Here is a 27,327-nt window from a genome sequence, read left to right as displayed (position 1 = left end):
AATCCGAATTTTTGTAACGGTATATATTAGACACTTTACATGTATTAATTATTCATACTCATAAGTGATAACCACCACCGTCCAATTTATATAACCAACAAAAAAGACTATTCTCATTATAATAATGGGAAAATATTGATTTATTATAAAATTATGAGGAATTTAAACTGCACATATTTCTGTTAGTGTTGGGAAAATCGTGCAAAAGAGGTGCCATTTACATGACTTAACTCCCTAATCCACCTCTAAACCATCACTCCAATAATTAAACATATTCCTTTTTGGGAAATTATATTACCATTTAAATAATAAAAAATTTAACTCCAATTATTACTTTATTGCCTTATGGGGTCTCAATAACAACAATGAACAAATTAAATAGTTAAGTCAAAATTAATATTTTAATTTAAGGCATCTTTCCAAAATAAATTTTATAGAAGGCAGCGTTTCCTAATTCCATAACACGTTCAATTTTTTTTTCTACAATTAAGTAAATATTACACCTAATCCCTTTCCTTTAGTATATTTTTAAATATAATTATGTACACTATTGAAGAGTTAATAAATCTGATTAAAAGAAGAAAGTGAATATATCATCAAAATGTGATTTTCATTAAATGTAAACAATTCTTCAGAGTAGACATTCATCACTTGCTCTTTCTCACAAATTTCAACATGATTCAATCAATTTTGTTGTTTAATCTGCAGCTGCAGCCGCAGCCATCTTTAACGCTACAGCACGTGCAGATCCCACTCTTCCCGCGCCATGGAAATTCAGTAAAGAAGAAAAAGAAACCAACTTTTCCCATCATTAATTCTTCTGTTCCCTTCACAATTCACATTTCCGTTGCCTCAAGCAAGAAATCTCCTTTTTCCCATTCATCACACTGCCACCAACCGCTGCCTCAGTTTGTGTTTGGATTCTTCCCACTTTTTTTTCATTAAATATTGCATTTTTTTGTCTCTGCTCTTTCTTTTCTCATTTTGAATTTCTGTAACAGAAACTCTGACTCTGTTTCCTGCAGAATTCTTGGTTGTTGGGTAGCTGAGATTGGAAGTTTCTGATCTCTTTTCCAGAGGCAAGACTACATTTTTCAGCTGAATTCATTTTTTATTAGATGAGATGTTAATGTTTGATGCATGATTCTTTGAAACAGTGAAGAATTAGGAAAACCCCTATTGAAATTAGTGTTGTTTGCAATGTTTGAAAATACAGAGGTGATTGATCAGAGTCAATGAAGGTGGGAGGAAAAAGGCTTCTATATTGGCTAATAATATTGTTTCTTTGTGTTTTAAAAGTATTCGATTTGGTTGTTTACCTAACATTGTTTACCATGTTCAAACAAATGTCACCAATCATTGATAAGTAGTATCTTAAATAAACATGATTACTGTTTCATCTTAAACTCAAGCTTGTTTTGGTTTTTCATGATCTGTAGGGATGGGGGAGAGTCTGCATTAGTGTTTGAGGGTTTTAAGGTTCTTGATTGGAGAGATGGGAATCAAGTTGATCCTTTCAGCAGTGCTAGTGTGTGGCACTCTCTTCTCATTAGCTAGTGCAGAACCGGTCGAGGATAAGTTTGCTTTGCTCGATTTCATTAGATACGTGAACCATTCCCAGAGTTTGAATTGGGATGAGAGGACTTCTGTTTGCCATAGCTGGACTGGAGTCACTTGCAATCATGATAGTTCAAGAGTTATAGCAGTTAGACTGCCTGCTGTTGGATTGAAAGGCGGAGTTCCTACGAACACTCTTGGCCGTTTATCCGCCCTTCAGATCTTGAGTTTGAGATCTAATGGTATGAGTGGTCCTTTCCCTTCTGATATTTTGAAGCTTTGGAATTTGTCTAGTTTGTATCTTGAGTTTAATCATTTTGAGGGTCCATTGCCATTGGACTTATCTGTCTGGGAAAATCTCTCGGTGTTGAACTTGTCGAATAATAGGTTTAATGGGAGGATCCCATCTTCAATCTCAAATCTGACTCATTTGGTAGCCTTGGATCTTGCTAATAACTCTCTCTCCGGTGATGTTCCTGATCTCGATATTGAAACTCTGCAAGTGTTGGATTTGTCCAACAACAATCTCACCGGAGATGTGTCTCGATATCTTGGAAGGTTTCCTAGCTCAGCCTTTCTGGGCAACAATCTTACGTTCCAGCCATCTTCTGCTACTTCACCTGAAGCTACACGAAAGAAGCATTCGCCTAAATTTAGCCACCATACCATTCTTGCAATTGTCATTGGCAGTTCCGTGGCAGCCTTTGTGGCGATCGCCTTGCTGCTGTTTGTCACAAGCAGAAGGAAGAAAGGCGGCGAGAGTGGGCCGCTTCAGAAGGCGGAGAAGTCAACAAGGCGGATGGGGTCGCAGCACGTGCAGGAAGGGGATGCGGGGATGATATTTTTTGAGGGGTGTAATCTTGCTTTCGACCTTGAGGATTTGCTGAGGGCCTCTGCTGAGGTGCTCGGGAAGGGGACGTTTGGGGCTACGTATAAGGCGGCTCTAGAGGATGCGACTACAGTTGCGGTTAAGAGATTGAAGGAAGTCATTGTTGGGAGAAAGGATTTTGAGCAGCAGATGGAGGTCGTTGGGAATATTAGGCACACGAACGTTGCTCCTTTGAGGGCTTATTACTACTCCAAGGATGAAAAGCTAATGGTGTACGATTTCTATAGTCAGGGAAGCGTCTCAATGCTGCTCCACGGTATGTTACTACTTATGCATACATCGCTGTTTCTGTGTCGTTGTTGTTTGTGATCTGCGAATCGGCCTTTCTTGATTTTAGTGGAGTTGCACTCTTCTGTATTGTGTTGTTCTATAGTTCTTGTAGTGAACTGTGTTTTATTAGTACACAAACTTTATCTTGATCATGAAAAAAGGTTGAGCTTTTGTATTGCTGGTTGCCTTTGGCCTCAAATTTGATGAGTTTTGCCACATTTTTGCAGCGAGAAGAGGCGAAAACCTGTGTCGTCTCGACTGGGAAACGCGGTTAAAGATCGCCACTGGCGCAGCGCGAGGCCTTGCACACATCCACACACAATGTGGGGGGAAGCTCGTGCACGGCAACATAAAATCTTCGAATATTTTCCTCAACACCCAACAGTACGGCTGCGTGAGCGATCTCGGGCTAGCAACGCTGATGAGCCCCGCCTCGCCGCCCGTAGTCCGCTCTGGGTATCGTGCCCCGGAGGTGATGGACTCGAGGAAAGCGCTGCAGGCGTCCGATGTGTACAGCTACGGGGTTTTCCTGCTGGAGCTTCTCACGGGGAAGTCCCCTGTCCACGCCTCGGAGGGGAGGAGGTCATTCATCTCGTGAGGTGGGTGAACTCCGTGGTCCGGGAGGAGTGGACGGGTGAGGTGTTCGACTTGGAGCTCCTGAGGTACCCGCACGTGGAGGAGGAGATGGTGTCGATGTTGCAAATAGGGTTGAGTTGCGTGGCGCGGATGCCCGAGCAAAGGCCGAAAATGGAGCAGGTGGTGAAGATGGTGGAGGAGATTAGGATTGTTGTCCCGGCCCCGGCCCCGGCCACGGCCACGAGGAATAGCTCACGTGGTGGGACAAGGTCTTCGAGTCCGAATATTATACCGCGTGTGAGTGAGATTGGATCCTCTTCGACTACAAACTAGATTCTTGGTAATTTGGTTTAGTTCCAAGAATTGTAGTTTTTTTTTTTAAATATATTTTTTATTGAATATGGTTTTGTTTGCTAAGAATTATTGTTTGTCCCATTTGACAAAGTAATGGTGCCAAATGATTTTGTGATTGGATTAGGTTGATGTTGTTAGTTTATGTTTGGGAGTGGAGAGAGGGGGGTGGTTTAGGATGTTGTTAAGCTACCAAGGTTAACCCAAAGTCAAAAGGCTAGTTTGTTTTAAAGATTAAATACTAAGTATAGTAGTAGTAGTAGTAGTAAAGTTTGTGAAAAGTCAACTGATACATTTGGTCTTTTAGTTTTGATTACTTGCTACCCCTATTTTGTAAATCTTAAATGAACTTACTTTTGCGTTGAGGTAGATAATTTTGTTTAAGTCCAATTATTTATAGGGTTACTCATGTTTAGAAAATATTTGCAATTTTATACTTGGATTTGACAATAAAAAATTGCATTTTAATTATTTGATTTAACCAAACCTTATAATTAAAATGGCTTACCAAACAATCTAAAAAATCCTTGTAGAAGCTAAGGATAGAAAATATAATTAACGTCATTTTTTGTAAAATGTACTAGTATTTAATAAAATCTTAGAATGGGCCTCATTTCAGCCCAAGGTTAATCACTCATATCAAATAACTACAGCCTTATAAGCCCATTTTCTGATTTAATTTTTAAAAAATACCCATGGTCGGAATTTCAGTTTCTTACAAACACAAAATTTACACAATACTTATCATTTTGTAAGTGTAAATCTTTCAAACATTAATATTTATTATTGTAAATCTACAAACATTAATATCTATATCTATTTTTATAAAAATAAGGAATATTGAGAAAATACCAATTGCTTTTGGTATTTCGCAAAATAAAATAATCCTCTCTACAGAGGCAGTCTAGGGATCTTTAGCTATCGGTGCCGTTTTTTCTCAGCTTGAGCTACCGATTTATCGGAATCTCGTTTCTAGATCCGAATATCGCCTGCGATCTAGGCTCCAGCTACTGGATTGTAAACTGTGAGAATTTCTCGTAAATCTGTTTTTTATTTATTTGAATAATTCTTCGTTGGATTTGACGGTATTTTTGTTGGCGCTTCTTAATTTTGTTGTGAAGTTGTCGTTTTGATGCGAATTCGATGTTAACTTAGCTTAATTTGAACTGAATTGGATCTGATGAATTTGTGTTTTCCCCCGGAGATTTATCCCCTGGTTGATTGCCTGATTGGTGCTTTAATTTGGTAAATTAGCTGTTTGAGAACTAGTATTTAGTTTGAAATGTGAGGCGTTAATTTGGTAAATTTAGTCAAGTTGATTGTACGAACAATATATGGTTCTCATCATGCTTCTAATTGTATGATTAGTTCCTTGCTGATTAAACTTCATTGGTTGTTTTTTAACTTTGGTTGATTAGGTATTGTGGAAATGGGTAAGAAGAAATCAGATGAAGCTGGTGCTGGTACAAAGTCGAAGCAGGGTGGGAAGGAGAAGTTCTCAGTGACTGAATTACTCGCGAGCATGGATGCAAAACCTGAAAAGCCGAAGAAAACAAGCGCCTCCACTAGTAAACCCAAGCCAAAACCTGCTCCTAAAGCCTCGTCTTATATTGACGGTATAGATCTTCCTTCATCTGATGAAGAGGAAGAGGAATTGGGCTCAGAGGAGGAGGCACATCTGATTGAGGTAAACAGCCGCAGAAATATTGCAAAGCCTATTGACACAGGTCTCACCGACAAAGAGTTGAAGAAGCGTGGAAAGAAGGATGTGCTTGTGGCTCAGGCGGCAGAGGTAGCCAAAAAGGAGGCACTCAGGGATGATCGTGATGCGTTTACTGTTGTAATTGGTAGCCGGGCGTCTGTACTTGATGGTGAAAACGATGCTGATGCCAATGTCAAAGATATAACAGTTGAAAACTTCTCTGTTGCTGCTCGAGGGAAAGAACTCTTGAAGAATACTTCTGTGAAAATCTCTCATGGGAAGAGATATGGATTGGTAGGGCCTAATGGAATGGGTAAATCTACCCTGTTAAAGCTTCTTGCTTGGAGAAAGATACCCGTGCCCAAAAATATTGATGTACTTTTGGTTGAACAAGAAGTCGTTGGTGATGATAGAACAGCTCTTGAAGCAGTTGTTTCAGCCAACGAAGAACTTGTCAAACTTAGAGAAGAAGTTGCTACTCTGCAGGATGCATCCACTATGTCCACTGGTGACAGTGAGGAAGATGATGATGAAGGGAATGACGTGGGAGAGAAGCTGAGTGAGTTATATGAGAAGTTGCAGTTGATGGGATCAGATGCTGCTGAGGCTCAAGCGTCTAAAATTCTTGCTGGGTTGGGTTTTACTAAAGATATGCAGGGTCGAGCAACACGGTCCTTTAGTGGTGGTTGGAGGATGAGAATATCATTGGCCAGAGCACTTTTTGTTCAGCCTACTTTGTTGCTGTTGGATGAGCCTACAAATCATCTCGACCTCAGGGCTGTTCTCTGGTTGGAAGAATACTTATGCAGGTGGAAGAAAACTCTAATTGTTGTCTCACATGACAGAGATTTTCTAAATACCGTTTGCAACGAGATTATCCATCTCCATGATTTGAAGCTTCACCTTTATCGTGGAAATTTTGATGATTTCGAAGGTGGATATGAGCAGCGCCGCAAAGAGGCGAATAAGAAGAGCGAGGCTTATGAAAAACAGCTGAGAAATGCTAAGAGATCTGGCAGTCGAACTCAGCAGGAGAAGGTCAAGGATCGAGCCAAATTTAATGCTGCCAAAGAAGCGTCGAAGAGCAAGAGTAAGGGTAAGGTTGATGAGGATGAGCCTGTAGCAGAGGCACCACGGAAATGGAAAGATTACACAGTGGAATTCCATTTCCCTGAGCCTACTGAGCTAACACCACCACTTTTGCAACTACTCGAAGTTAGCTTTAGCTACCCAAATCGCGAGGACTTCAGGCTGTCTAATGTGGATGTGGGCATTGATATGGGGACTCGTGTAGCAATTGTCGGACCCAATGGAGCTGGAAAATCAACCTTGCTCAACCTTCTTGCAGGTGATATAGTTCCAACAGAGGGTGAGGTGAGGAGAAGCCAGAAACTAAGGATAGGCAGATACTCGCAGCACTTTGTGGATCTCCTGATAATGGATGAAACGCCGGTTCAGTATCTGCTTCGGTTACATCCAGAGCAAGAAGGGCTCAGCAAGCAGGAGGCCGTCCGGGCAAAGCTGGGCAAGTTTGGACTTCCCAGCCACAACCATCTGACTCCTATTGCAAAACTATCCGGAGGGCAGAAGGCGCGCGTGGTTTTCACTTCCATATCCATGTCTAAGCCGCACATTCTACTGTTGGATGAGCCGACCAATCATTTAGATATGCAGAGTATCGATGCATTGGCAGATGCACTGGATGAGTTCACAGGAGGCGTCGTCCTCGTCAGCCATGACTCTAGGCTTATATCCCGCGTGTGTCAAGATGAAGAAAGGAGCCAGATATGGGTGGTGGAAAACGGAACTGTTGAGGCTTTCCCTGATTCATTTGAAGACTACAAGGATGAGCTTGTCAAGGAAATCAGAGCTGAGGTTGACGATTGATTGGTCGCTTCGCATGAGGTTCGAGTTATTATTAACAAATAAAAAAGACCATATTTTTCCTCTCAAGATTTGGTGTTTATTTGTTTAAACTAGTAATAGTGAGTGTATTTTTCCAAAACTTTTTCATGTAACTTTTACTATATTTTGAAAATTTTGGATCATAATATAATATTTCTTCGACTGTTTCATTTCATAACCTTTTTTTGTTAAATTAGGACCTTTAGCTTTAGATGTGTCGGTGAAGCTTTTATTGACATTGAAATTGCATCGAAATTTCAATGGAAATAAAGGCAACTAGCCAACTACCATCTACTCTGCATTGTGTATATAAAATATAGAGTGAGGAAGAATTATATAGTGTGAATGTGAAAAGGGATGACTAAAGTCTATGAAGATTGGGAGAGATTGGTGAGAGCTGCGGTGAGGAAACAAGAGCTGTGGGAACTCTTTCACGACCACTCGAGGACTCCGAGCGGCGGCTCCACCACCACCACCTCCGGCAGCCCTGCTTCAGCCTCTCCCAGGACTCTGGTCAGCCGCCACGCTGAGCCGCTTCCGAGTAGCTCTGCCGCACACGTTTTGCCGGCGGGGGAGATGGAGATGGAGATGGAGATGAAGATGAAGACAAGGAAGTCGAGGTTGCGGCTGGATCGATGGGTCTTCACTCGATGGATTTCCAACACTTTTCACTCCACTTCGCCAAAGAGATCTGAGATTCGAGTTGGTCTTTAAATTTATTATTTATGTTTTATTAATAAATTAATAAAAAAATTATATGCTCTTATTCATTTTTACAGCATATTTTGAATTTTTAATGGCTTTGTAATAAACATAGAATTATTGACCATTGTTGTGAAATAGGAAAAGAATGCGATGCAAAATGATGTATTATTACCCGATTTTTTTATGTAAATAGTATAGCTAAGTGGAGTAGATATATTGTTATTAGTTTGTAGCTAAAGTATTTGAAGTCGTTGAAAATGATCTAAAGATGTTAAGCGATCAATCAGTATTCTCGTTTATATAAAAAAAAAGGTAGTGATAAATTAACAAAAAGTATACAAAGTTGGGATATATCTATCATTTGCTATCATTTGCAATGTTAAGTTACTTATTTTAACTATACTTTAATTTTACATTATAGCCACCATGTCAATTAAGAAATTGACTATAAATTAAACCAAACATCAAATAGAAAATACTTAAATTTTTAATAAAAATATTTAATTTTCAGAATTAAAAAATATATTTTACATCATGTTTTTTATAGTTTTAACAAAAAATATGAAAATGAGTCAAAAGAAAAAAAACAGTAAATATATTGATAATTAAACTAATAATGATTAAATAAAATTTAATATAAAAAATAAGATAATAATATATTATATTATAATATTATTTGAAGATTAATTTTGATAGTATATTACTCCAATATTTCCACTTTCCTTCAATACTTAACGTTTTTAATTATAAAATAATAATTTTTATAAACTTATTTTCATAAATTTATTTAAGTTATCTTTTTATTCCAGAATTTATTATATACAGAGCATTTTTTAATTTGGATCTCGTATGTACATTGTATTTTATTTCACTTTCTTCACCTATTTTAATATTTGTGATTTGGATATAATTTGATGCTTATGATTTCAATATTTTCTGTATATTATACAATACATGGAGAAATATGCAAAAAATTTCAATATATTATCATTTGGTACTATTGTCAAAATTACATGAAACGAAGATTTAATTATCTAGTACTATATACTTTGAATACATAATTAATTACACTTGAAGAATGTATTACGAGCATATGGGTTCGATGAGTATGACAATCTCAAAAATTGAATTACCTCTATTATGCTAATCACAAAATAATTTTATAATATGAGTTAAAAAATTATAAGGTATAATTTACTCTATCAATTTATCTGGTAGTCATACAAATAAAGGATATGTCATATGTTATGTCATAGGATGCTATCATCAGATCATCCCTATAATGATATTATTTAACGTACTACGAAAATAATTATAAAATTTATATTAAAATATTTCAGTTAAATATAGAAATTATAGTGATTTATCATATAATTTCAACTTTTCATGAACTTAACAATTTGTGCAGCACGATATATACATTAGAACTTTGTTTTATATGTAGTTATTCAAACAATCTCTCATCATCCGACCCAATTATATTTTTAATAACAAATTATAGCAATGTCATACATCCACATAATATCATTCAACAATAATAGTTTCTTAATTATATAAAATTTTCATTTTGAAATCTTATCAATAGATATTACACTATATAAAATACATAAAATATTATATACTAGCAAAATAGTAATAATTATGAAGGATAAAAAAATTATTACAAAGAAATATATTAAAGAAGTTTAAATGAAATATTTTTGTTGCAAACACAAATTTTGTTCTCTTTTGAAATATCTACCAATATTTACTAAAATACTTGCAAAATTAAAATTTAGAAATTTAAAAAAATTATCAGTAGTTTTAAAATATATATGGCATAATACGAGAGAAATTTGAAATAAAAAAAGTATTTTTCCCAATTTTACCTTTGTAGAAAAAGGAACAATTTATTTATCTTCATGTCATTGTGATGGTTCAAATAAAATGAATAAAAAATCTATTCCATTAAAATACTATGAATGATTATTCTATCTAAATTTTATTGTGAATCTTTTAAATAAATATAGATATTTTCAAGAATAAAATTAATTACATATTTTTAAAAATAATATAAATAAGAAAAACTTGTGATAGTATAATTTTCCTCCTATAATTGTAAATAGGGTCAAATTAGTCATAGAAGTATGTAATTAATGATGCTATTAATTCAAAATAATTATAATCATATCCTATTTCAAATTTGAAGGGCATTTGTATATACAATTTTTGTCAATTTATCTACTCATAAAAAAAATGAAGCAATCATTATTCTAATTGAAGAAATATTTGAAAGATCAATTTTGAAAAGTAACGCAGTCTAAGTTGAATACAATTTCACCCCTTTCAATATATTATGAGATTGACAATTGACATGCCTAAAATTATTACACATTGACTTACAATTTAATTAACTTACAGTAACCGTATTATATCCCGAATTAAATTTTCAATATTCAAAAGATATTCGAATTCAAACATACAAATAAATATTACTACTACTATTATTATATTCAATGGCGGATCCAGGTGGGGTCGGGCGGGGTCGACCGACCCCACCGTCGGCCAACAGAACTCCATTAGCTCCGCCCTTTGAAGTCACCGTCAACCCCAGCCGGAGCAGGAAAGAGTGTTGTCACTGTTCTTAATACTAAATGAGGGGAAGAATTTGAAAAATTTGATATGCAGAGAATTAAAATAGTTACAGGCGAGAAGAGGGAAAGAAAAGGAGATGAAAAGGAAAAAAGACTCATTGTGGGACCCACACGTTTGGTTATTTAAATCACGTTATAATTTTTGATAATTACGTATTAAATTACTGAAAATTAATATAATAGTTTTAATTTTCAATTTTGATAATTCATTTAATTAACTTTTCACATTGTGGTCACTAATAAATGAATATTACTAGTAACTAAAGTAATTAATGAACTGTAGTGGTTGTTAATATTAAATTAATACCTATAAAATTTAATACTGTAACTATTTTTTTCAAAATAATGGATTGGTAATTATATGTACATATTTATCTTATTTTAATAAAAAGTAATAAAAATAGATCATTTCAAAATATAAAAAAATTGTGTTTAATAATTTCGTAAATTTTTAATAAATTATGAGACCATCAGGAGTAGTATTTTTATATAATTTTATTTAAATGTCAAATAGTATCTATTTTCAATGACGAATTATTTATCCATTTTATTACTCTTTGTCTAAAAGACTTATTATCAAATTATGGAATTTAACAATTAAAATTTTTGTCAATGAAGTAAAAAAGGGATGCATATTGTTTAAGGCGAATTGTGATTTCTAAACTACTTATTTCGACAACATATTCAAGCATGGAAATGTATTTACGACGACGATGAAAGTCAAAAAATAATAATAATATTATTCATTATGTCCGACCCACGAATTTCGATTTCTGGATCCGCCATTGATTATATTATATCATCATCGTATTGGAAACCCAACAACCCAATTTGAATACTCTTGTATTATTATATCATCATCGATTCATAGATTCTGTCACAATCTTATCAAGTGATTTGTTTCAAATCCAGCAAGATTCCAGCAAGGAACCAGTACGTACCCCACTTGAATACATTGTAATAAAATAAAATATAATATTTTTTAATATTATTGAAAAATAATAGAGTAATTATACTCTCTTTTTTCGAGGGTTAAGAGTAATACATAAACTATTAAAACTTCCATTTTACTCAAAAACTCAGAATTAGCCGCCCTTGTTGATCAATCCGAACCCATAATCAACTTGGTTATCCCACCTTCTATCCACATTTATTTTTTTAACATTTAGCATTATTATAATAAAAGATGAAAGTTTGGCTTATTTTCACCATTACTATAAAAGTTTAGCTTTGGATAAACTCTTTCCACAAGTGGGATTTCAGAATTACTAAGAGCAATAATTTTCTCACATAGACTTTTCCCCCATCATATATTCATACATGATTCGATAAATAAAATGGTAACGATCTTTGTTGAAATAATTTGACTGATTAAATATTACCTCACTATTCCTGAAATTTCTCCTTTTATTTGTTCTTACTTTCGCTAGAAAATAAAACAGATACATAGAATCTATACTTAATTTACCCAAAAAAGTAAAGAAAAAAGGAGCCACTTGACAAATGGAGTCATCCCAATGTCAACATTATGAAATTCATTGATGACAAAGAACCTAGAAAAAATTAAAACAAACATGAATAATTGATTAATTAATCATTTATGAGTTTCTTTCTTCCTATAAAACTCATTTCTCACTCAACAAATATCTCCTCTGCAATTTCATTTTCGTCGTCCACTTTTCTGTGAAAAAGTAATACTAAAAACTTTCCCTCGAATTACGCAGGCAGGAGGATCCAATCTTTCTCTCAGGTACAATTCCAACCCATTTCTGTCTAATTCTTTCCATTACTTTCGAGGAATTCCGCAAGAAAAATTAGATCTGCTTGTTTTTTGGGGATCACAGGAATCGCTTATGGCTTCAAAGCGGATCTTGAAGGAGCTCAAGGATCTCCAAAAGGATCCTCCTACCTCTTGCAGTGCTGGTAATTGTAACTAAATTTCGTCAAAATTTTACATTTTAAACCCATTCACATAAAAAAGATTCGATTTTTAATTTCTGTACATGAATGTGTTTTTCATTTTTGTTTTTGATTTTGATTTTGATATCTACCCTGTTTTGGGGTTCTAGTAATTTGTTTGATTTTTTTTTGTGGCCTTATGTAATCAATTAATCATTGAGGTGTTTTGTTTCATTTTCTTATTGTGGGATTTTAGTGGTTCTTTTTAAGGCAATTTTGGTGGTTGACTGGTTCTTCTTAGTGCATATGTTTTTCAGTTTGAGATTGATATGATTTCTTGTTCTGTTTGATTGTGAAATTTTACCCAAGTTTAGGAGTTTTTTTGCCTTGAGGGATGGTTGAGGCCTCTCTCTAAACAGAGGTTTCTTGTGGTTAAGCTTTAGGAAGCTGCATGAAGATGAAAATGTATGTGGATGGCCCATTGTTTCTTCTGTTTGCACTGGAGTGTTTGCATTTAATGAATGACATGTCTAATTCACACAAAGTTTGTGTGTATAACAATATGTTAACTGATTTGTGTGGTTGGCCATCTGTGCCATGCCACATACAAGATATTGAGTTCTTAACAAGTTTTAATTAGGTGAATTAGCACTTTCCTGATCAATTGATGCAGTAGCTGGCACCATTTGCTGATGGTATCCTTTAGTTTAGCATCAATTTGATTTGGATTGGATTGTAACAAGGCTATAGTCTTTAAGGAGTGCGGAAGAGATATCTGATCCTTATGCAAAATCTGTTCTTTGTATGGTCGTGGACTTATTTTCCGTTGCTATTCGTCCAATCTGTCCAAGTAAAGAAGGTGGACCAGCATTGGATAAATGCCTTTTTGTTCCTCAGCCTTTGAACCACCTACGTTGTCTTGCATCCTCTCCAACCTCCTTTATAGTTTTGCTAATGTTTCACTTGCTAGTTTTCACACTTGAAACTTCAAATTCAACCTCAAAATTTCTAAATGTGAGGTTCGATTTGTCCCATTCTTTGTAATTGGCAGGTCCTGTTGCTGAGGACATGTTTCATTGGCAAGCTACAATCATGGGTCCTCCGGATAGTCCTTACTCAGGAGGGGTTTTCTTAGTTACCATCCATTTCCCTCCAGACTACCCTTTCAAGCCTCCTAAGGTATTGTTTACGTCCACATTTCTTAGGTTCATCGATTATTTCTGAAGTGTCATATCTCACTTGATACTCCTTGTGGTGTCTGACATATTCTGTTCGATGAATTCTGCAGGTTGCTTTCAGGACCAAAGTTTTCCACCCAAACATAAACAGCAACGGAAGCATATGTCTCGACATACTGAAGGAGCAGTGGAGCCCAGCCCTAACCATCTCTAAGGTTAGTATGTTTATATATCTACTTTTAACACAATCTCTTGCTCATAAATCCAAATTGCTGAAAGAGTTGGTGTTTGTTTGTGCTTCAGGTGTTGCTTTCCATATGCTCCTTGCTGACAGACCCGAATCCCGATGATCCGTTGGTTCCCGAGATTGCCCATATGTATAAAACTGACAGGACCAAGTACGAGACCACTGCAAGGAGCTGGACTCAGAAATACGCCATGGGCTAACTTTGTGTGGACGAGTGGTTGGCCCGTTTACCTTTGAACATTTTACTTTCTACATTTTTATTATGTATCAATCGGTCTAATCTATCTTTCAAGTCCTAAATTTGGACTAAAATGACCAGACACATTGCTTTAAACTGTTTGTATGTGTATTTTATCTATCAATGCGTTTCTATAAGTAAAATCGTGTGCTTGTCATTTAATTTCTTTTGCTGCAAATTTGTTTCGGAATTTAAAAGATGAGAACTTTTATTATATCATGGAGCTAATAACCTTTTTGGTCCATACTGAAGTCTGGCTTTAGATTTCATACAACATTCCAACTTGCATCGTTGCCGGGGACGGGGTTTGAAGCATGGGAAACGCGGGCCTGCTGTTCTTCTGCAGAAACCTATACAGATAATCTATGGTGAACCGTGCAAGCATCCCGCTCTTCTTGTTCACCTTGAGAATAGTCCTTCCGGTCACCAACACGATCCCTCTTCTCACTGCGCATTGAATCTTCTGCGCCTCGTTGGGGTCATCGATCAGCTCAATGAGCTTTGCCACTATTATTGTAACACCCGGAAAAAAAGAGAAAAGAAAAGTTAAATTAATCTAATTAAATATTTGATTTTGTTGACTTAGTCACCAAGCTGTATTAATTTAAATTCTAATTAAAGATTCTGCAGAGATTTCATTCTCCGTAATCTATAAATGAAATAAATAAAAATATATAAATAAACGTTATCAATCATAATTAATATTGATTGAAACTAACTACCCAGCCATATCCCACCCCTTTTTTTTCCCACGTTTAAAGATGCATGCCCACATCCCAGCAAAATCTCCAACCAAAATATGTCCGTATATTTTACTTCAACCACACAATACAGTTTTCATCTCCTCCAAAACAAACAAAGAGGCACACTGCGAATTCAACATCCATTCTGCCGTATTTTCTTCCTTCCACAAAGTTGAGAAGAAATAGTTATAGAAGAGAGCCGAGAGTTCCCCAAATTATTTTCCGGCAACTCTTTGAACAAAGAATTTCGAGAGTTGTTCGGAGTTGTTTCGAGGCTGAAGCGATGAGAAACGGTGGTTGCCGAACAAGTCGCCTGTGCGAGCAGTCGAGTGATGACGGAGGAACAGAGCCGGCGTGCCTGGATGACTTCCCGTCGGCACGTACCGAGGTCGGAGAGTCTGGCGGCTGAGACACCGCATCTACGGCAACCAGCGGCAGCAGCAGCGTGAACGCGACGGCTGGTCACCTCCGCTCCAACAGTGAAGACAGACGGCGGCAAATCGGAGCGACGGAAAATTTGGGAGAAACTGTTCAATTTGTCGACGAGAGAGAGTGCACGGAGATGGAGGGAGAGATCAGCTGGACGACGACAGATAGACGAGCAGCGGCGAACAGCAGCCGACGGCTCTGTGCAGACGGTGATGGCGGCGAGAAGCAGCGACGACCCTGTGCAGACCGCAACGGGGCGGTGGCTGGACGCCGAGTACGAATCGACAGCGGTGGCTGCGGAGTTGGAGGAGCGACGGGTTGGGAGAAATTCGAGACGTGGTGTCGAGAGATAGATGGAGACGGGAGAGAGAGAAATAGAGAGAGATTGGGAGAGAAGAAGATGGGCGTGTACAATGGGGGAAGAAAATAAGGATTTGGGCCTATGGGTATTCTAAAAGATTGGGCCTCAATTAAAAAAAAATGGATGATATGGCTATTTTAAAAAGAGATGGGCTAAGTGGAGCACTCATGGTGACGAAGACTTTTCACACACGCTTTTCGAGAACAGAACGGAACACAAGTTAAGGCTTTAAACGAATGAGGTGGGCTTTCTTTTTAAATAAGGGCAATGCCCAAAGTATATTTTTTATGTGAAAATGATATGAATATTTGTCATGCCGTGTTTTGTTTTATTCTATGGAACCTATCTGATGTGGCTTTTGCCATCAATGGATAATCGAATTCGGGTCTGTCTAGGGAGTGAGTCCCTATTCAGGCTTAGTGTACACCTATGGAGATCGTGAGCCGTCTTTTGGGTCGGCCGGTCTAGTGACTTGGGATGTGGCCACATTCCTTGTATCAATAAGATCAGATATGGTAGATAGCTATGGGAAAATGGTTGATCAACCGAATTTTACAATGGAAATGATTTTAGTTCTTGGGCGACTTCTAAAGTTAAAAACCCCAAGGTCACTCAATGGTGGCATGATAAATACTTTTTATAAAATGTTTTCGGCATGAGTCCATTGAGTGCATCAAGTACTCAGCCCTGCTTTTCTTTTAAAAATTGCAGGTTGAGCGTGACGGGTGCGGTGGGTGTTGAGCAAGACGTTGAAGAAATTAAGTGTTTAGAATGTGTCATGTCTTCACACGTGGCATATTCCTTCTCTCGAAATGCTTCCGCTAAGTAGCTGTCTTTCTTTTGAGTTCTTGTATCGCTAAATATTGTTTCTTTTGAGTTGTTGATTGTTGAGATACTCTGATTTTATTCGAGCTATTCCCATTTGTTTCGGGCTATGGTTGAGTTGTGTTGATTTCCCCTTTCTTCCCCGCTTCTTTAACCCTCCCCTAGTCGCGATCAACCGTGTTTTCTATCCTTAGAAAATGCGGGCGTGACAATTATGTCAGCATATTCAACTCTGTTCATGTTCTCCACATCCTTATATCCGAACTGAATCAAACACTGATACACCCCCTGGTGTCGTAGCTTCCGGACATAGAGACGCTCTATTGGCGTGGTGGTTTTGATTGGCATAGTCCTGATGGTGACAAGGACCATGATCTCGCGCACCGAGTTCGTTTGTTGGATGTAGTGGCGGATGATGGGCGGGATGCCTACATGAGATCCGTAAAGAAAAAGCAAACTCCTGGAGTCCGGCAAAAGCCGTTGCTTCCTGACAAAGCATCGTCTAGCTTCGTCACACTCATCTTGTTCTCGGCCTCGTACATCGTCTTCTTGCTCCTTCCATACGTCCACAACATCATCACGATCATGAAATGGCAAACGGCACCCACCCCCCTTGTGGGATCTTCTGGAGCAACGACGTCATGAACGCCCCCTCTATTACAGTGTACGGAACAAAGAACCCTAGCACGACAACCACATTCATTTTCCAGATCACCAGCATCACCAGACTTGTAAGAAACGTGGTTATGATCATAACCCATATCACTACCACACCGTACGCATTGGCGAGCTCGACTCCGCCTTTGAATCCGACAACGAGCCCCACAGTCAGGAACAAGAGAATATAGTTGATCTCAGGGCAGTAAACTTGTCCATGGTGTTTAGAGGATGTATGAATTATGCTAACCCTAGGGAAACAGTCGAGCGCGAGCGACTGCTTCAAGATGGAGAAGCATGCGTAGATCATAGATTGGCTCGCAACAACTGCAGCTAGCGTGGAGATAACGAACATCGGCGAGTAAACCTGACTCGGAATAGAGCTATAGTAGGCGTCGACGATGTTTTCAGGGTGCTTCAATAGGTAAGCCGTTTGGCCCGTGCACGTCACTATCAACGACGGATAAACTACGAAAGAGAAGCCCAACTACAAGGAGAAACAATCCATTAGATGATTGAAATCTAAGCACGGATGAGAGGTGATTGTTACCAACCTGGATACCCCTTTTATTGAAGTGGCCCAAATCCGCAAACATGGCATCAGCTCCTATATAGATAAAAATTACTCAGTTTGGTAGGGTCGATAAATAAACAAAACATAATAAGAACGTACTATATTTTGGATTTATTTTTGGTCATATAACTCCAAAATAAATGAGTTATCTATCCTACCAAATGTTTTCTAACACGAGGCAGACGCACCTGTGATGCTCAAGAAAACGGTTCCGAGGAGATCCCAGGCTGTCTTAGTGTTGGCCATGAAGAATTTGACAATATAGTGTGGTGAGATAGCTTTGAGGATGGATGGATGGATGGATGGATTATAGTTGATGATGTTGTAAACAACAATTGAGACAATGGTAGCAAACCATATCAACATTATTGGAGAGAATAAGAAGCTGACTTTGCTAGTTCCATAACTTTGGAAGACAAATAATACAACATACACCAAAATGGACAATTATTCTTGTTCTATCTTCCTTGGCATCTGAGAAAGTGTGACTTGATGTTTCTGACGACTGCTGCGTGTAGCTTGTCAGCTTTGTTGAAACACACTATTTCTGGTATGAATGATGCGATTTATTGCGCATTGGCAGGGTTGTGTTCTCATTTTGAGCATGGATAAAACATCTTCAATGGTTGGTGATCCACTGCATGCATTTTCAACACACAGAAGTCCCAATGTGAAAAGCATTTCTGCGCTGCTCTAAACACACATGCTCCTCCTCAACATCGGAATCCATGAGTTCGAGTGCACTATCTTTTCTCCACAGCTCCCATGCCTGCAATTAAACACGTTCGTTTCCAAGAGTTCGACACAAATTGATGAGAGGTAATGAAATCATACGAAACTCACGTATTCCACGATGCTCAAAGGGCCTTCAATCTCATGGAAGCTTCCGTTTCTCCTACCGCTCACAATCTCTAGTACTAAAACTCCATAGCTATACACGTCGGATTTGACTGAGAATATGCCTTGCATTGCATACTCAGGGGCCATGTAACCACTGCGACACATTACACTGATTTTGTTAGTTCGGAATAATTATGCATCAAGGTGTGTAGGAGTTAATCATATACTGTGACTTACTAAGTCCCAACGCGTCTGTTTGTGTTGACTTCACTAGCGGCTTCTTTGAAGATTCTTGCAAGGCCGAAATCAGAGATCTTGGGAGTCATGTTTTGATCAAGTAGTATGTTGTTTGGTTTCATGTCTCGATGGATGATTTTGAGGCGGGAGTGCTTATGAAGATAAAGAAGCCCTTGAGCAGTCCCCTCGATGATGTTGAACCGTTTCTCCCAATCTAACTGCTCCCTCCCGGATGGACCTGTGTTTGTGCAAATTTGTATTCACTAAACTAACCTTTGTCTATTTGATGAATGAAATGTGGATGAGGAGACTTACCGAAGAGAAAGCAATCCAAACTTTTGTTAGGCATGTAGTCATATATAATCATTTTGTCATCTTTGTGAATGCAAATCCTACAAGCTTGACAAGGTTGACATGCTGCAGCTCAGAGATGAGTATGAGCTCATTTTTGAACTCAGCAAGCCTTGTCCCGACTTTCGCGAAAGAAGCTTCACTGCTATGTCTTGGCCTTCTCCTGTTCTACCCTGTACATTAGTAGTAATGTTTATGGAGTACTACTGGATGTTTCACAAAGTAGACAAGAATTGGTGCATTAAAATGTGAATGATCTGACCTTATAAACAGGGCCAAAACCACCCTCTCCCAGTTTGTTGTTGGAGGAGAAGTTGTCTGTGGCAGAGATGACGGATGAGTAAGTGAAAAGCTTAAGTTGGTGACCATTGTTATCGAGCTCGTAACTTCCTGTGTATCCCTCCATTGTCAGGAGTTCATGTAATTCTTCCTCCCTTTTCACTGATGACCATCCATCCAAATATAGGATGAGAATTGAGATTACTGAGTTCGAGGTAATGAAAGAAAGAAATACAAACATGTCATGCTCACCCTTACGATTTCGCATGATCAAAACAACAACTGCCAACATAAGCAGTACAACTGCACTTACTACACCCAGGATTATTCCTATATACGATTTCGCTTTTGCTGTCACAAAAATTTCAAGTTAGCTCATTCAGGATTAAGTAACTGGTTTATATCGATTGGTTCTCTTGATAACTTTGTTAAAAGGAGAACTCTGAGAGTTGAAAATCATATCAACTCGCTAATGTAGTAACTAATATTCATGTGTCAGCGAGCTGATATGTTTTATGATGTCAACTGATCATTTCATGTGAGAATATTATCAAACATACCTTTTGGTGGAGATTGAAGAACATATATCTTCTCATCGGAACCTGCACTATTCTGCACCCACTCCAAATCTCTACCAATCCAATAGCTGCACCCTGAGTCTCGTCCTATATAATTCGCATACCCCGCGCATTCACAATCACTCCATTTCCAGCAGGCATCCCTGCAGTCACTCAGACTAAGGCTTGCATTGCTGTCAGATGTTCGTTCCACTGGTGTCGTGTTGGCATGCGTAAAGTATCCCGACCTCAGATCAACCAACTGACGCCGTTTCAAGCACTTTGGCTGCTCCCACAACTCACACCCTTTGTCGTATAAATCATCACCAGAGTTGTAACCATAGCAAACGCTGGCCATAACCAGGGTGATACCCCTGTCATCGATGGTCGTTATGTTCCCCGCCTCGTCCAGCAGCCACCCTGAAGTAACCTTCCGGCTGTCCACCGTCCGCCCTTCAACTTGGATCACTGTATACATGAAGTAGTCTCCTTGGCTTGTTAAGTTATAGTTGAAGTTGTCAGGATCAGGGCTGATATAGAAATGCTCAAAATTCTTGACATTCCCCAAATCGTCGTCGTGATAATCCACGAGGCGTCCGCTCCTCCAGTAGGCCATCCCACGCCGTCTAATGACCAGCTCGCCTTGGCTCGGATCCCACTCCAGAGTGAAAGGGCCGGGCGCAGGATTAGACGGCGTGAGCCATGAAGTGATCTTGGTGTTTGCTGATAGTTTCATTCCAGAGAGAAGGGTGTCGGTGGGGTGATCGTAGCTCTGCCATAACACTTGAGTACCATTTGAGAGAAGTATGAAATTGCCTGTATCCGTGAGTGTGGCGGTTATGTTAGATGTAGTGGTTTGGGATTCCCGGGCGGTGTAGACTTGGATGGGATCGCCTCCATCGCGGGTGATGGTGAGGTCGCCTCTGGTGCCGAGGGTCAGCTCGGGGGAGGATTCATTTGAGAGAGGGTCGTCTCGGTTGGCAATCCACACAGCTTTGTGAGCGGAGTCGCCGCGGTTGAACACAATAGCTATGTACAGGTTGCCTGTGGATTGATTGGATTCAGGTGTGTAGAAGCGTAAGGTGAAGAGGCCGTTGGGGGAATCGAGTTGAGACGACGAGGTCAGATTGTCTCCTTGTTTCAGAGTATCGATGGAGGAAACTGATTTGATGCTGAAACAGAGCAACACACATAAACACTGCAAAATTGATCTCAAGGATGAAGCTTTGGGAGTCTGCATCATGAGGGTTTGGATGTTTATGATCATCAGCAGTTGGATATATAGATGGACGGGGATGGAGATTAGTAACGTGTCGAAGCAATACAAAGTTTAAGGTCTTTTAATTCTTCCTTTCTTTGACATTTCTAACATAGATGGACAAAATGCTTGATTAAACAGAATCAACACGGAACTAATCAAGCAGCTTAATTTGGTTAGGTCTACTCATAATAAGATTGCCATACGTCAACTTCAACAACCCAAAAATAAGAAAGTACACGAAAGATGCAATCAAATTAGTACTTGTATATCGGATTATATATAATTAATATTAAGCGACTAAAAAAAGAAACAAAAATACGTAGTCTATTTTTCAAACACACTTCGTATGGTTGGAAAGTATAAGAAGAATACGTTTAAAACCGGATAACCGACTCATCCTACTGGCGAAAAAAGAAATGATGAATAACAATAGTAAATATAAGAGTAATATTAGTACTTAGGCCATGTTTGGTTGTCAGGATTCTGTCTGGCAAAGTAATCTGATTCCTTAAATTTTAAATTCCTGTGTTTGTTTCAGTTTTTAATCAAACTGGGAAAGTAATCAAAATCCTGAAACAAGGAAAGTTAATACAACTTTCCAGGATTCTGAATCCTAACTTTTCTTAGGTATTATTTTTCCCAGTTTTAGGATTCTTACATATTAATGCCAATATAGTACAGTTTATTATCATCATCATCATCATCATCATCATCATCGTTATTATTTATTACAATGTTTTAAAAATAATTTAAAAGTATAAACCATACTTAATTTCAGGATAATAAATAACTATAATTCAAATTATCATAATTATAACTATATTATTAATATTTATTTTTATTATCATAATAATACTAATAATTTATTAAATAATTAAATATAATTATAATTATATAATTATATAATAATATAATAATTATTAATTTATAAATTAGTAATTAACAATAAAATTGTAGTGAAATTTTAAATTATAAAATTTATTCAATTAAAAATTAAGTAAATATAATGATAATAATAATAATAATCTTATTTATTATTATATATTATGATTATAATCCATATTTAAACTATCCATCGTAATAATAAATAAAATAATATAATTATTAGCATTTATAATTAATAATTATTAAATAATATGTATTATTATTTGTTATAAATAAAAAATGATAAGTATATTTTTAGTTTAGTGTTTAAATCAAATATATACTTTCAAATCTTGATATTTTCCAAACACGGGAAAGTAAAGTTATTAGAAATCATATTCCCGGGATTCATTTTTCCAGGAATCATTTTCCTTGCCAACTTTACTTTCCCGCCAACCAAACATGGCCTTAATGTATATCATATTAGCATGTATACTAAATATCAGCTGATGTACATCTCTGCAAATTTTGTTATTGTGCCACGTAAACTATAGGTAAATACTCCAAATAAATTTATGTTATATGCATCAATTTATGTTTGAATTTTACTCATAAATCATAATGCATAAATATATATTGACTATTGCCACGTTGATTGTTGCAATACAGTACTATCATTTATTACTATGTTATTTTTTTAACTTAAATCAAATATTGTTGTAGGGTCCTGTTAGATTGAGATTTTTTAGCTTAATTGAGAATTGAGATACATTTTCAGCCACTCATTTACAACATTTTCAAAATGTCAACTGCAAGTAGATTATGTCAACTCGGGATATTATTGTCAATAGGCTGCACATCAAATGTCAACAACTTATAGTTGACATTATATGTGTATGGCTGACCTGAATTGTATATGTAGTTAACATTATATTTGTGTAGTTGGCATGAATTATATATGTAGTTGACATTATATTTGTGTAGTTGACATGAATTGTATATATAGTGGGAAAAAAATTTAAAAAAAATTTAAAAAAAATTATTTATTAAATAAAATGTACCATGAAATTATCATTATGCCCTTTCATAATTAATTAATCTAAAAATATTTTTCATGTGACAAATTCTGGACCACTCATTTAACAAAAATGAGTGGTTGATAAATCATACCAATTCTCAATTAGGCTAAAAAATCTCAATGAATCACAAACCATATTCTTATAGTCCATAAGATTTGTTAATAACGGACAATTGTGCATTACACATATACTCTTCTCTAAGTCATTTTAATTGACTTAATTTCTTTACCACAGTAGTAGAATTCATTGATCCGGTTTGGTTAAAATAGATATACTACGTATTAATAAAATTTATTTCAATTTTTCCTATATATGTATTTCTAAGTCTCAACATAATGTATGTTGCTAACTGCTAAATGCTAATAATCAGGATCTTTTATAATTATATAAAGGTTGTGATATGGGCCAGAGGGGATCTGACTTTCAACAGTCAATATATGCAACAGTCATGCGCGTGAGACTCTAAAAATGGTATTGATATTGAAATGGCCGCACCAACATAAATTTCTCCTGGGAATATTCAAACTTAAAATTCAAACAAGATAGCCGACTCAGCCTACTGCTATAGAAAGGTATTCCATGCCTCCTTTCAATCTCAGTCAAATCATCTCTTTCAACACAATCCAACCATATAAAAATGATACTCCCTCCGTCCCTAAAAATTTGTCCCAACTTTCCTTTTTCGTCCGTCCCTCAAAATTTGTCCCATTTCACTTTTACCATTTTTGGTAGTGGACCCCACATTCCACTAACTCATTCCTACTCACATTTTATTATAAAACTAATATATAAAAGTCAAGCCCACATTCCAATAACTTTTTCAACCCACTTTCCATTACATTTCTTAAAACCCGTGTCCGGTCAAACTGGGACGAATTTTGGTGGACGGAGGTAGTAATAAATAGTTAAAGCGGAGAAATGATAAAGTAAGAATAAAAATAATATAGAAAAGACATAGTATTTATATTTCAACAATTCAATTCTATTTTTCAACTATCTCAACTCATCTCCAACAATTGCGCCTCCCTCCGTTTCTACACTCCTCCAAACTCTAACTAGGAAAGAAAATGAAGTAATAATTAACTCACTCTTTCTTTCCATCCGTGTCAATAGAAAACTGAAATTAGTACTCCCTCCGTCCCATAATATATGTCACACTTTCCTTTTTAGTTTGTCTCACAGAAGATGTCACATTTCTTTTTTTTTTGGAAAAAACTCTCTCTCACATTAATATAAATATATTATTTTTTCTTTCCACCTACCTAATACACAAAACAACATCACCTAAAATCTCGTGTCAATTCCTAAGTGTGTCATCTATTATGAGAAGGAGGGGTATATAAATCCAACGAGACACTCCTCCTATCACCAAGGATTATTCCTATAAACAATTTCACTTTTGTAAGTTAGCTTATTCAGGATTATATATATATATATATATATTTTATCATGGTATCAGAACAACTAATGAAGTAGAATTATAATGTTATGATATGCATATAGCAATGTACCTTTTGGTGGAGATTGAAGAACATATATCTTGTCATCGGCACCAGAATTATCCTGCAGCCACTCCAAATCTCCCCCAATCCAATAGCTGCACCCATAGTCTTGCCCCATATCATTCGCATAGCCCGGGCATTCACAATCACTCCATCCTGCTATCCATGCAGTCACTCAGGATAAGGCTCCCGTTTCCATCGATAGTTGGCATAACCGATCTCCCTCTTACGTCCCTGAAATCTCCCGACTGCCGATCAAACACCTGATTCCTGTTCCTATACTTGGGCAGCTCCCACAGCTCACACCCTTATCGATGGTCGACACGTTCTCTGTCTCGTCCAGCAACCACCCTGAAGTCGCCTTTCGGCTCTCCAACGTCCCGCCCTGGATCACTGTGTACATGAAGTAGTCTCCCCCGCTAGTTAATTTATACTTGAAGTTGTCGTGATCAGGCCTCATATAGAAATTCTCGAAATTCTTGACATTCCCCAAATCGTCGTCGTGAAAGTCCACGAGGCGTCCACTCCTCCAGTACGCCATCCCCCGCCGTCTGATGACCAGCTCGCCTGTGTTGGCAATTGAAACGAAATATATAAATAGTGGACTTATGGAGATCCTATGGTTGAGGGGATTGTTGACAGAAATTGGTTTTCCACCTACTCGGAAAAGCCAATTGTTCTGCGACAACAAGGCGGCTATTAGTATCTCAGAAAATCCAATGCAACACGACAAGACGAAGCATGTGGAAGTTGATCGCCACTTCATTAAAGAAAAATTGGAAGGAGGCATCATTGAATTCCCATTTGTCCGCTCAGAGGAGCAACTTGCGGATATACTCACCAAAGCTGTTCATCCAAAGGTCTTCAAAGAAATATTGGGCAAGTTAAGCATCAGAGATACCATTGCTCAACTTTAGGGGGAGGGTCAAAACATATCAAGAGGAGAGAAGATTGCAGATTGATTGTGAAGAATAATTGATTGACTAGGATTGATACAATTACATATTGTCCTAGAATAGATTGATTGCATTTTCCATATATAGGAAATAATCACACCTATATACTGAGGTGTTGAATTCTATTGTAAACATAACAAAGAAATACAAATCATCTTCTACTTCTGAATCTAGCCTCATGAATCTCGCATCGCTCGATTACCATCTTTAAGAATCCCATATTAGTGTAACCATATGAATTATTTTTTTTTATCATAGTATCAGAACGGGTCGCTGGCTGAAACTGAAAAAGTTTGAGGATGGAACCATGCGGATTTCTATCAACCTGGACTCGGATCCCACTCCAGAGTGAAAGGGCCGGGCGTAGGATTAGACGGCGTGAGCCATGAAGTGATCTTGGTGTTTGCTGATAGTTTCATTCATGAGAGAAGAGTGTTGGTGGGGTGATCGTAGCTCTGCCATAACACTTGTTGTGGTTCATGATTCGAGCGAACGATGAAAATCCCGGTGTCGAGGAGTGTGACGGTTATGTTAGTTGTAGTGGTGTTTGGTCCTCGGGCGGTGTAGAGGGGGATGGGATGGGCGCCATCTCGGGTGATGGTGAGGTCGCCTCGGGAGCCGAGGGTCAGCAGGGGGTCGGAGTTTTTGAGAACGGGGTTGTCGCGGTTGGCGATCCAGATTGCTTTGCTGTTGAAGACGATTGCTAAGTAAATCTTGAGGTGTGGATTGGTTGGATTCAGGGGCGTAGAAGCGTAGCGTGAAGAGGCCGTTGGGGGAGTCTAGCTGAGACGACGAGTCGAGATAGTCTCCTTGTGCCGATGGAGGAAACTGCTTTGATGCCGAGACACATTGTGATGCATATCCACTGCAAAATTGAAGGAGTCACACTCATCGGTGTTTGGAAACGATGGGGATTAGTGTTTTTTCATTTTTTGTGAGGTTTGAGTAACATCAAAACAACTCTAGTTGTGAGGCCACAACACGCTTCACTTATATGTGATTCTAGTTGACCTCAGTAAAACATGAAATCAAATATAGGTGGTTTTCGTAAAAACTTTGAGAATTGAAAATCATTTCAGTTTTCTAATACATTAATAATTCACAACACAAAATATATTAGTATTGAGCATCGATGTTATTGTTATTGTTATCGATTATTGAGCTCATAGTAGATAATTTTGATTCTTTCTAAATGAGAAAAAATAAAATTAGTAGCTAGGGCTATTATTGACCGATTATTTATTGTTTCACAATAATTAAATAAAATTTATTAATATTCATTCTATCAACTAATACTCTCCCCATTCTATAAAAATAGATTTTTTCCATTTTGGTTCATTCCATATGAATAAACTTTTTTCTTTTGGTAACTTCTTCTTCTTTCGAATGGAGTGAGCCCCATTCTTCATTATTTTACAAATTATGCATAAAATAAGTGGCATCCCAAATATATGAGCGAGTATAATAAAATTTATAGTATTAAGTAAATTGAAACTAATACTCTTTAATCTTGTTATTACGTTTACCAATCACTTTACTAAAAGTATAAATATTACACATAATTTGGGCAACCAAAAAGACATAAAATCCAATACTAAGTTAATCACAAATAAAACTCATTTCAACCAATCTCATACTATCTTATGATTATTTTAATCACAA

General features: G+C 37.3%; 2 protein-coding genes and 3 pseudogenes across 3 annotated transcripts; 3 read left to right on the top strand and 2 right to left on the bottom strand.

Annotated features, from left to right (window-relative positions):
* Positions 1 to 608: 608 nt before the first annotated feature.
* On the top strand, positions 609 to 3,769 carry LOC121782496 (annotated as a pseudogene).
* Positions 3,770 to 4,481: 712 nt separating this feature from the next.
* Positions 4,482 to 8,126, top strand: LOC121781814 (ABC transporter F family member 4-like). Of its 2 annotated transcripts, XM_042179515.1 has the most exons (3): positions 4,482 to 4,667; positions 5,062 to 7,250; positions 7,606 to 8,126. In XM_042179515.1, the coding sequence occupies exon 2, from the start codon at positions 5,073 to 5,075 to the stop codon at positions 7,230 to 7,232; it is 2,160 nt and encodes a 719-aa protein (XP_042035449.1). In that variant the 5' UTR covers positions 4,482 to 4,667; positions 5,062 to 5,072; the 3' UTR covers positions 7,233 to 7,250; positions 7,606 to 8,126. The 2 variants fall into 2 exon arrangements, with proteins under 2 accessions (XP_042035449.1, XP_042035448.1); XM_042179514.1 differs by lacking the exon at positions 7,606 to 8,126 and having other exon boundaries at positions 5,062 to 7,428.
* Positions 8,127 to 12,185: 4,059 nt separating this feature from the next.
* Positions 12,186 to 14,293, top strand: LOC121781816 (ubiquitin-conjugating enzyme E2 28-like). Its single transcript, XM_042179516.1, has 5 exons — positions 12,186 to 12,338; positions 12,433 to 12,511; positions 13,539 to 13,666; positions 13,776 to 13,880; positions 13,969 to 14,293. Exons 2-5 carry the CDS (start codon positions 12,442 to 12,444, stop codon positions 14,110 to 14,112), a joined length of 447 nt encoding a protein of 148 aa, XP_042035450.1. The 5' UTR covers positions 12,186 to 12,338; positions 12,433 to 12,441; the 3' UTR covers positions 14,113 to 14,293.
* An 88-nt stretch (positions 14,294 to 14,381) lies between these two features.
* LOC121781815 lies at positions 14,382 to 18,120 on the bottom strand (annotated as a pseudogene).
* Positions 18,121 to 18,261: 141 nt separating this feature from the next.
* Positions 18,262 to 21,288, bottom strand: LOC121781694 (annotated as a pseudogene).
* Between the last annotated feature and the right edge of the window lie 6,039 nt (positions 21,289 to 27,327).

The sequence above is a fragment of the Salvia splendens genome, chromosome 20 (genome assembly GCF_004379255.2).
Source record: "Salvia splendens isolate huo1 chromosome 20, SspV2, whole genome shotgun sequence".
Classification (NCBI taxonomy): domain Eukaryota; kingdom Viridiplantae; phylum Streptophyta; class Magnoliopsida; order Lamiales; family Lamiaceae; genus Salvia; species Salvia splendens.
Note: the sequence above shows the minus strand (reverse complement) of the source record. Positions and strands in the feature narration are given on the sequence as shown.

Excerpts from the sequence above, each read along its gene's own strand:
- LOC121781814 (XM_042179515.1), top strand. The coding sequence starts at position 5,073 with ATGGGTAAGAAGAAATCAGATGAAGCTGGTGCTGGTACAAAGTCGAAG.
- LOC121781816 (XM_042179516.1), top strand. The coding sequence starts at position 12,442 with ATGGCTTCAAAGCGGATCTTGAAGGAGCTCAAGGATCTCCAAAAGGAT. Across the intron at positions 13,667-13,775 it reads ACCCTTTCAAGCCTCCTAAG|GTTGCTTTCAGGACCAAAGT; the intron begins GTATTGTTTACG and ends TGAATTCTGCAG. Across the intron at positions 13,881-13,968 it reads CAGCCCTAACCATCTCTAAG|GTGTTGCTTTCCATATGCTC; the intron begins GTTAGTATGTTT and ends TTTGTGCTTCAG.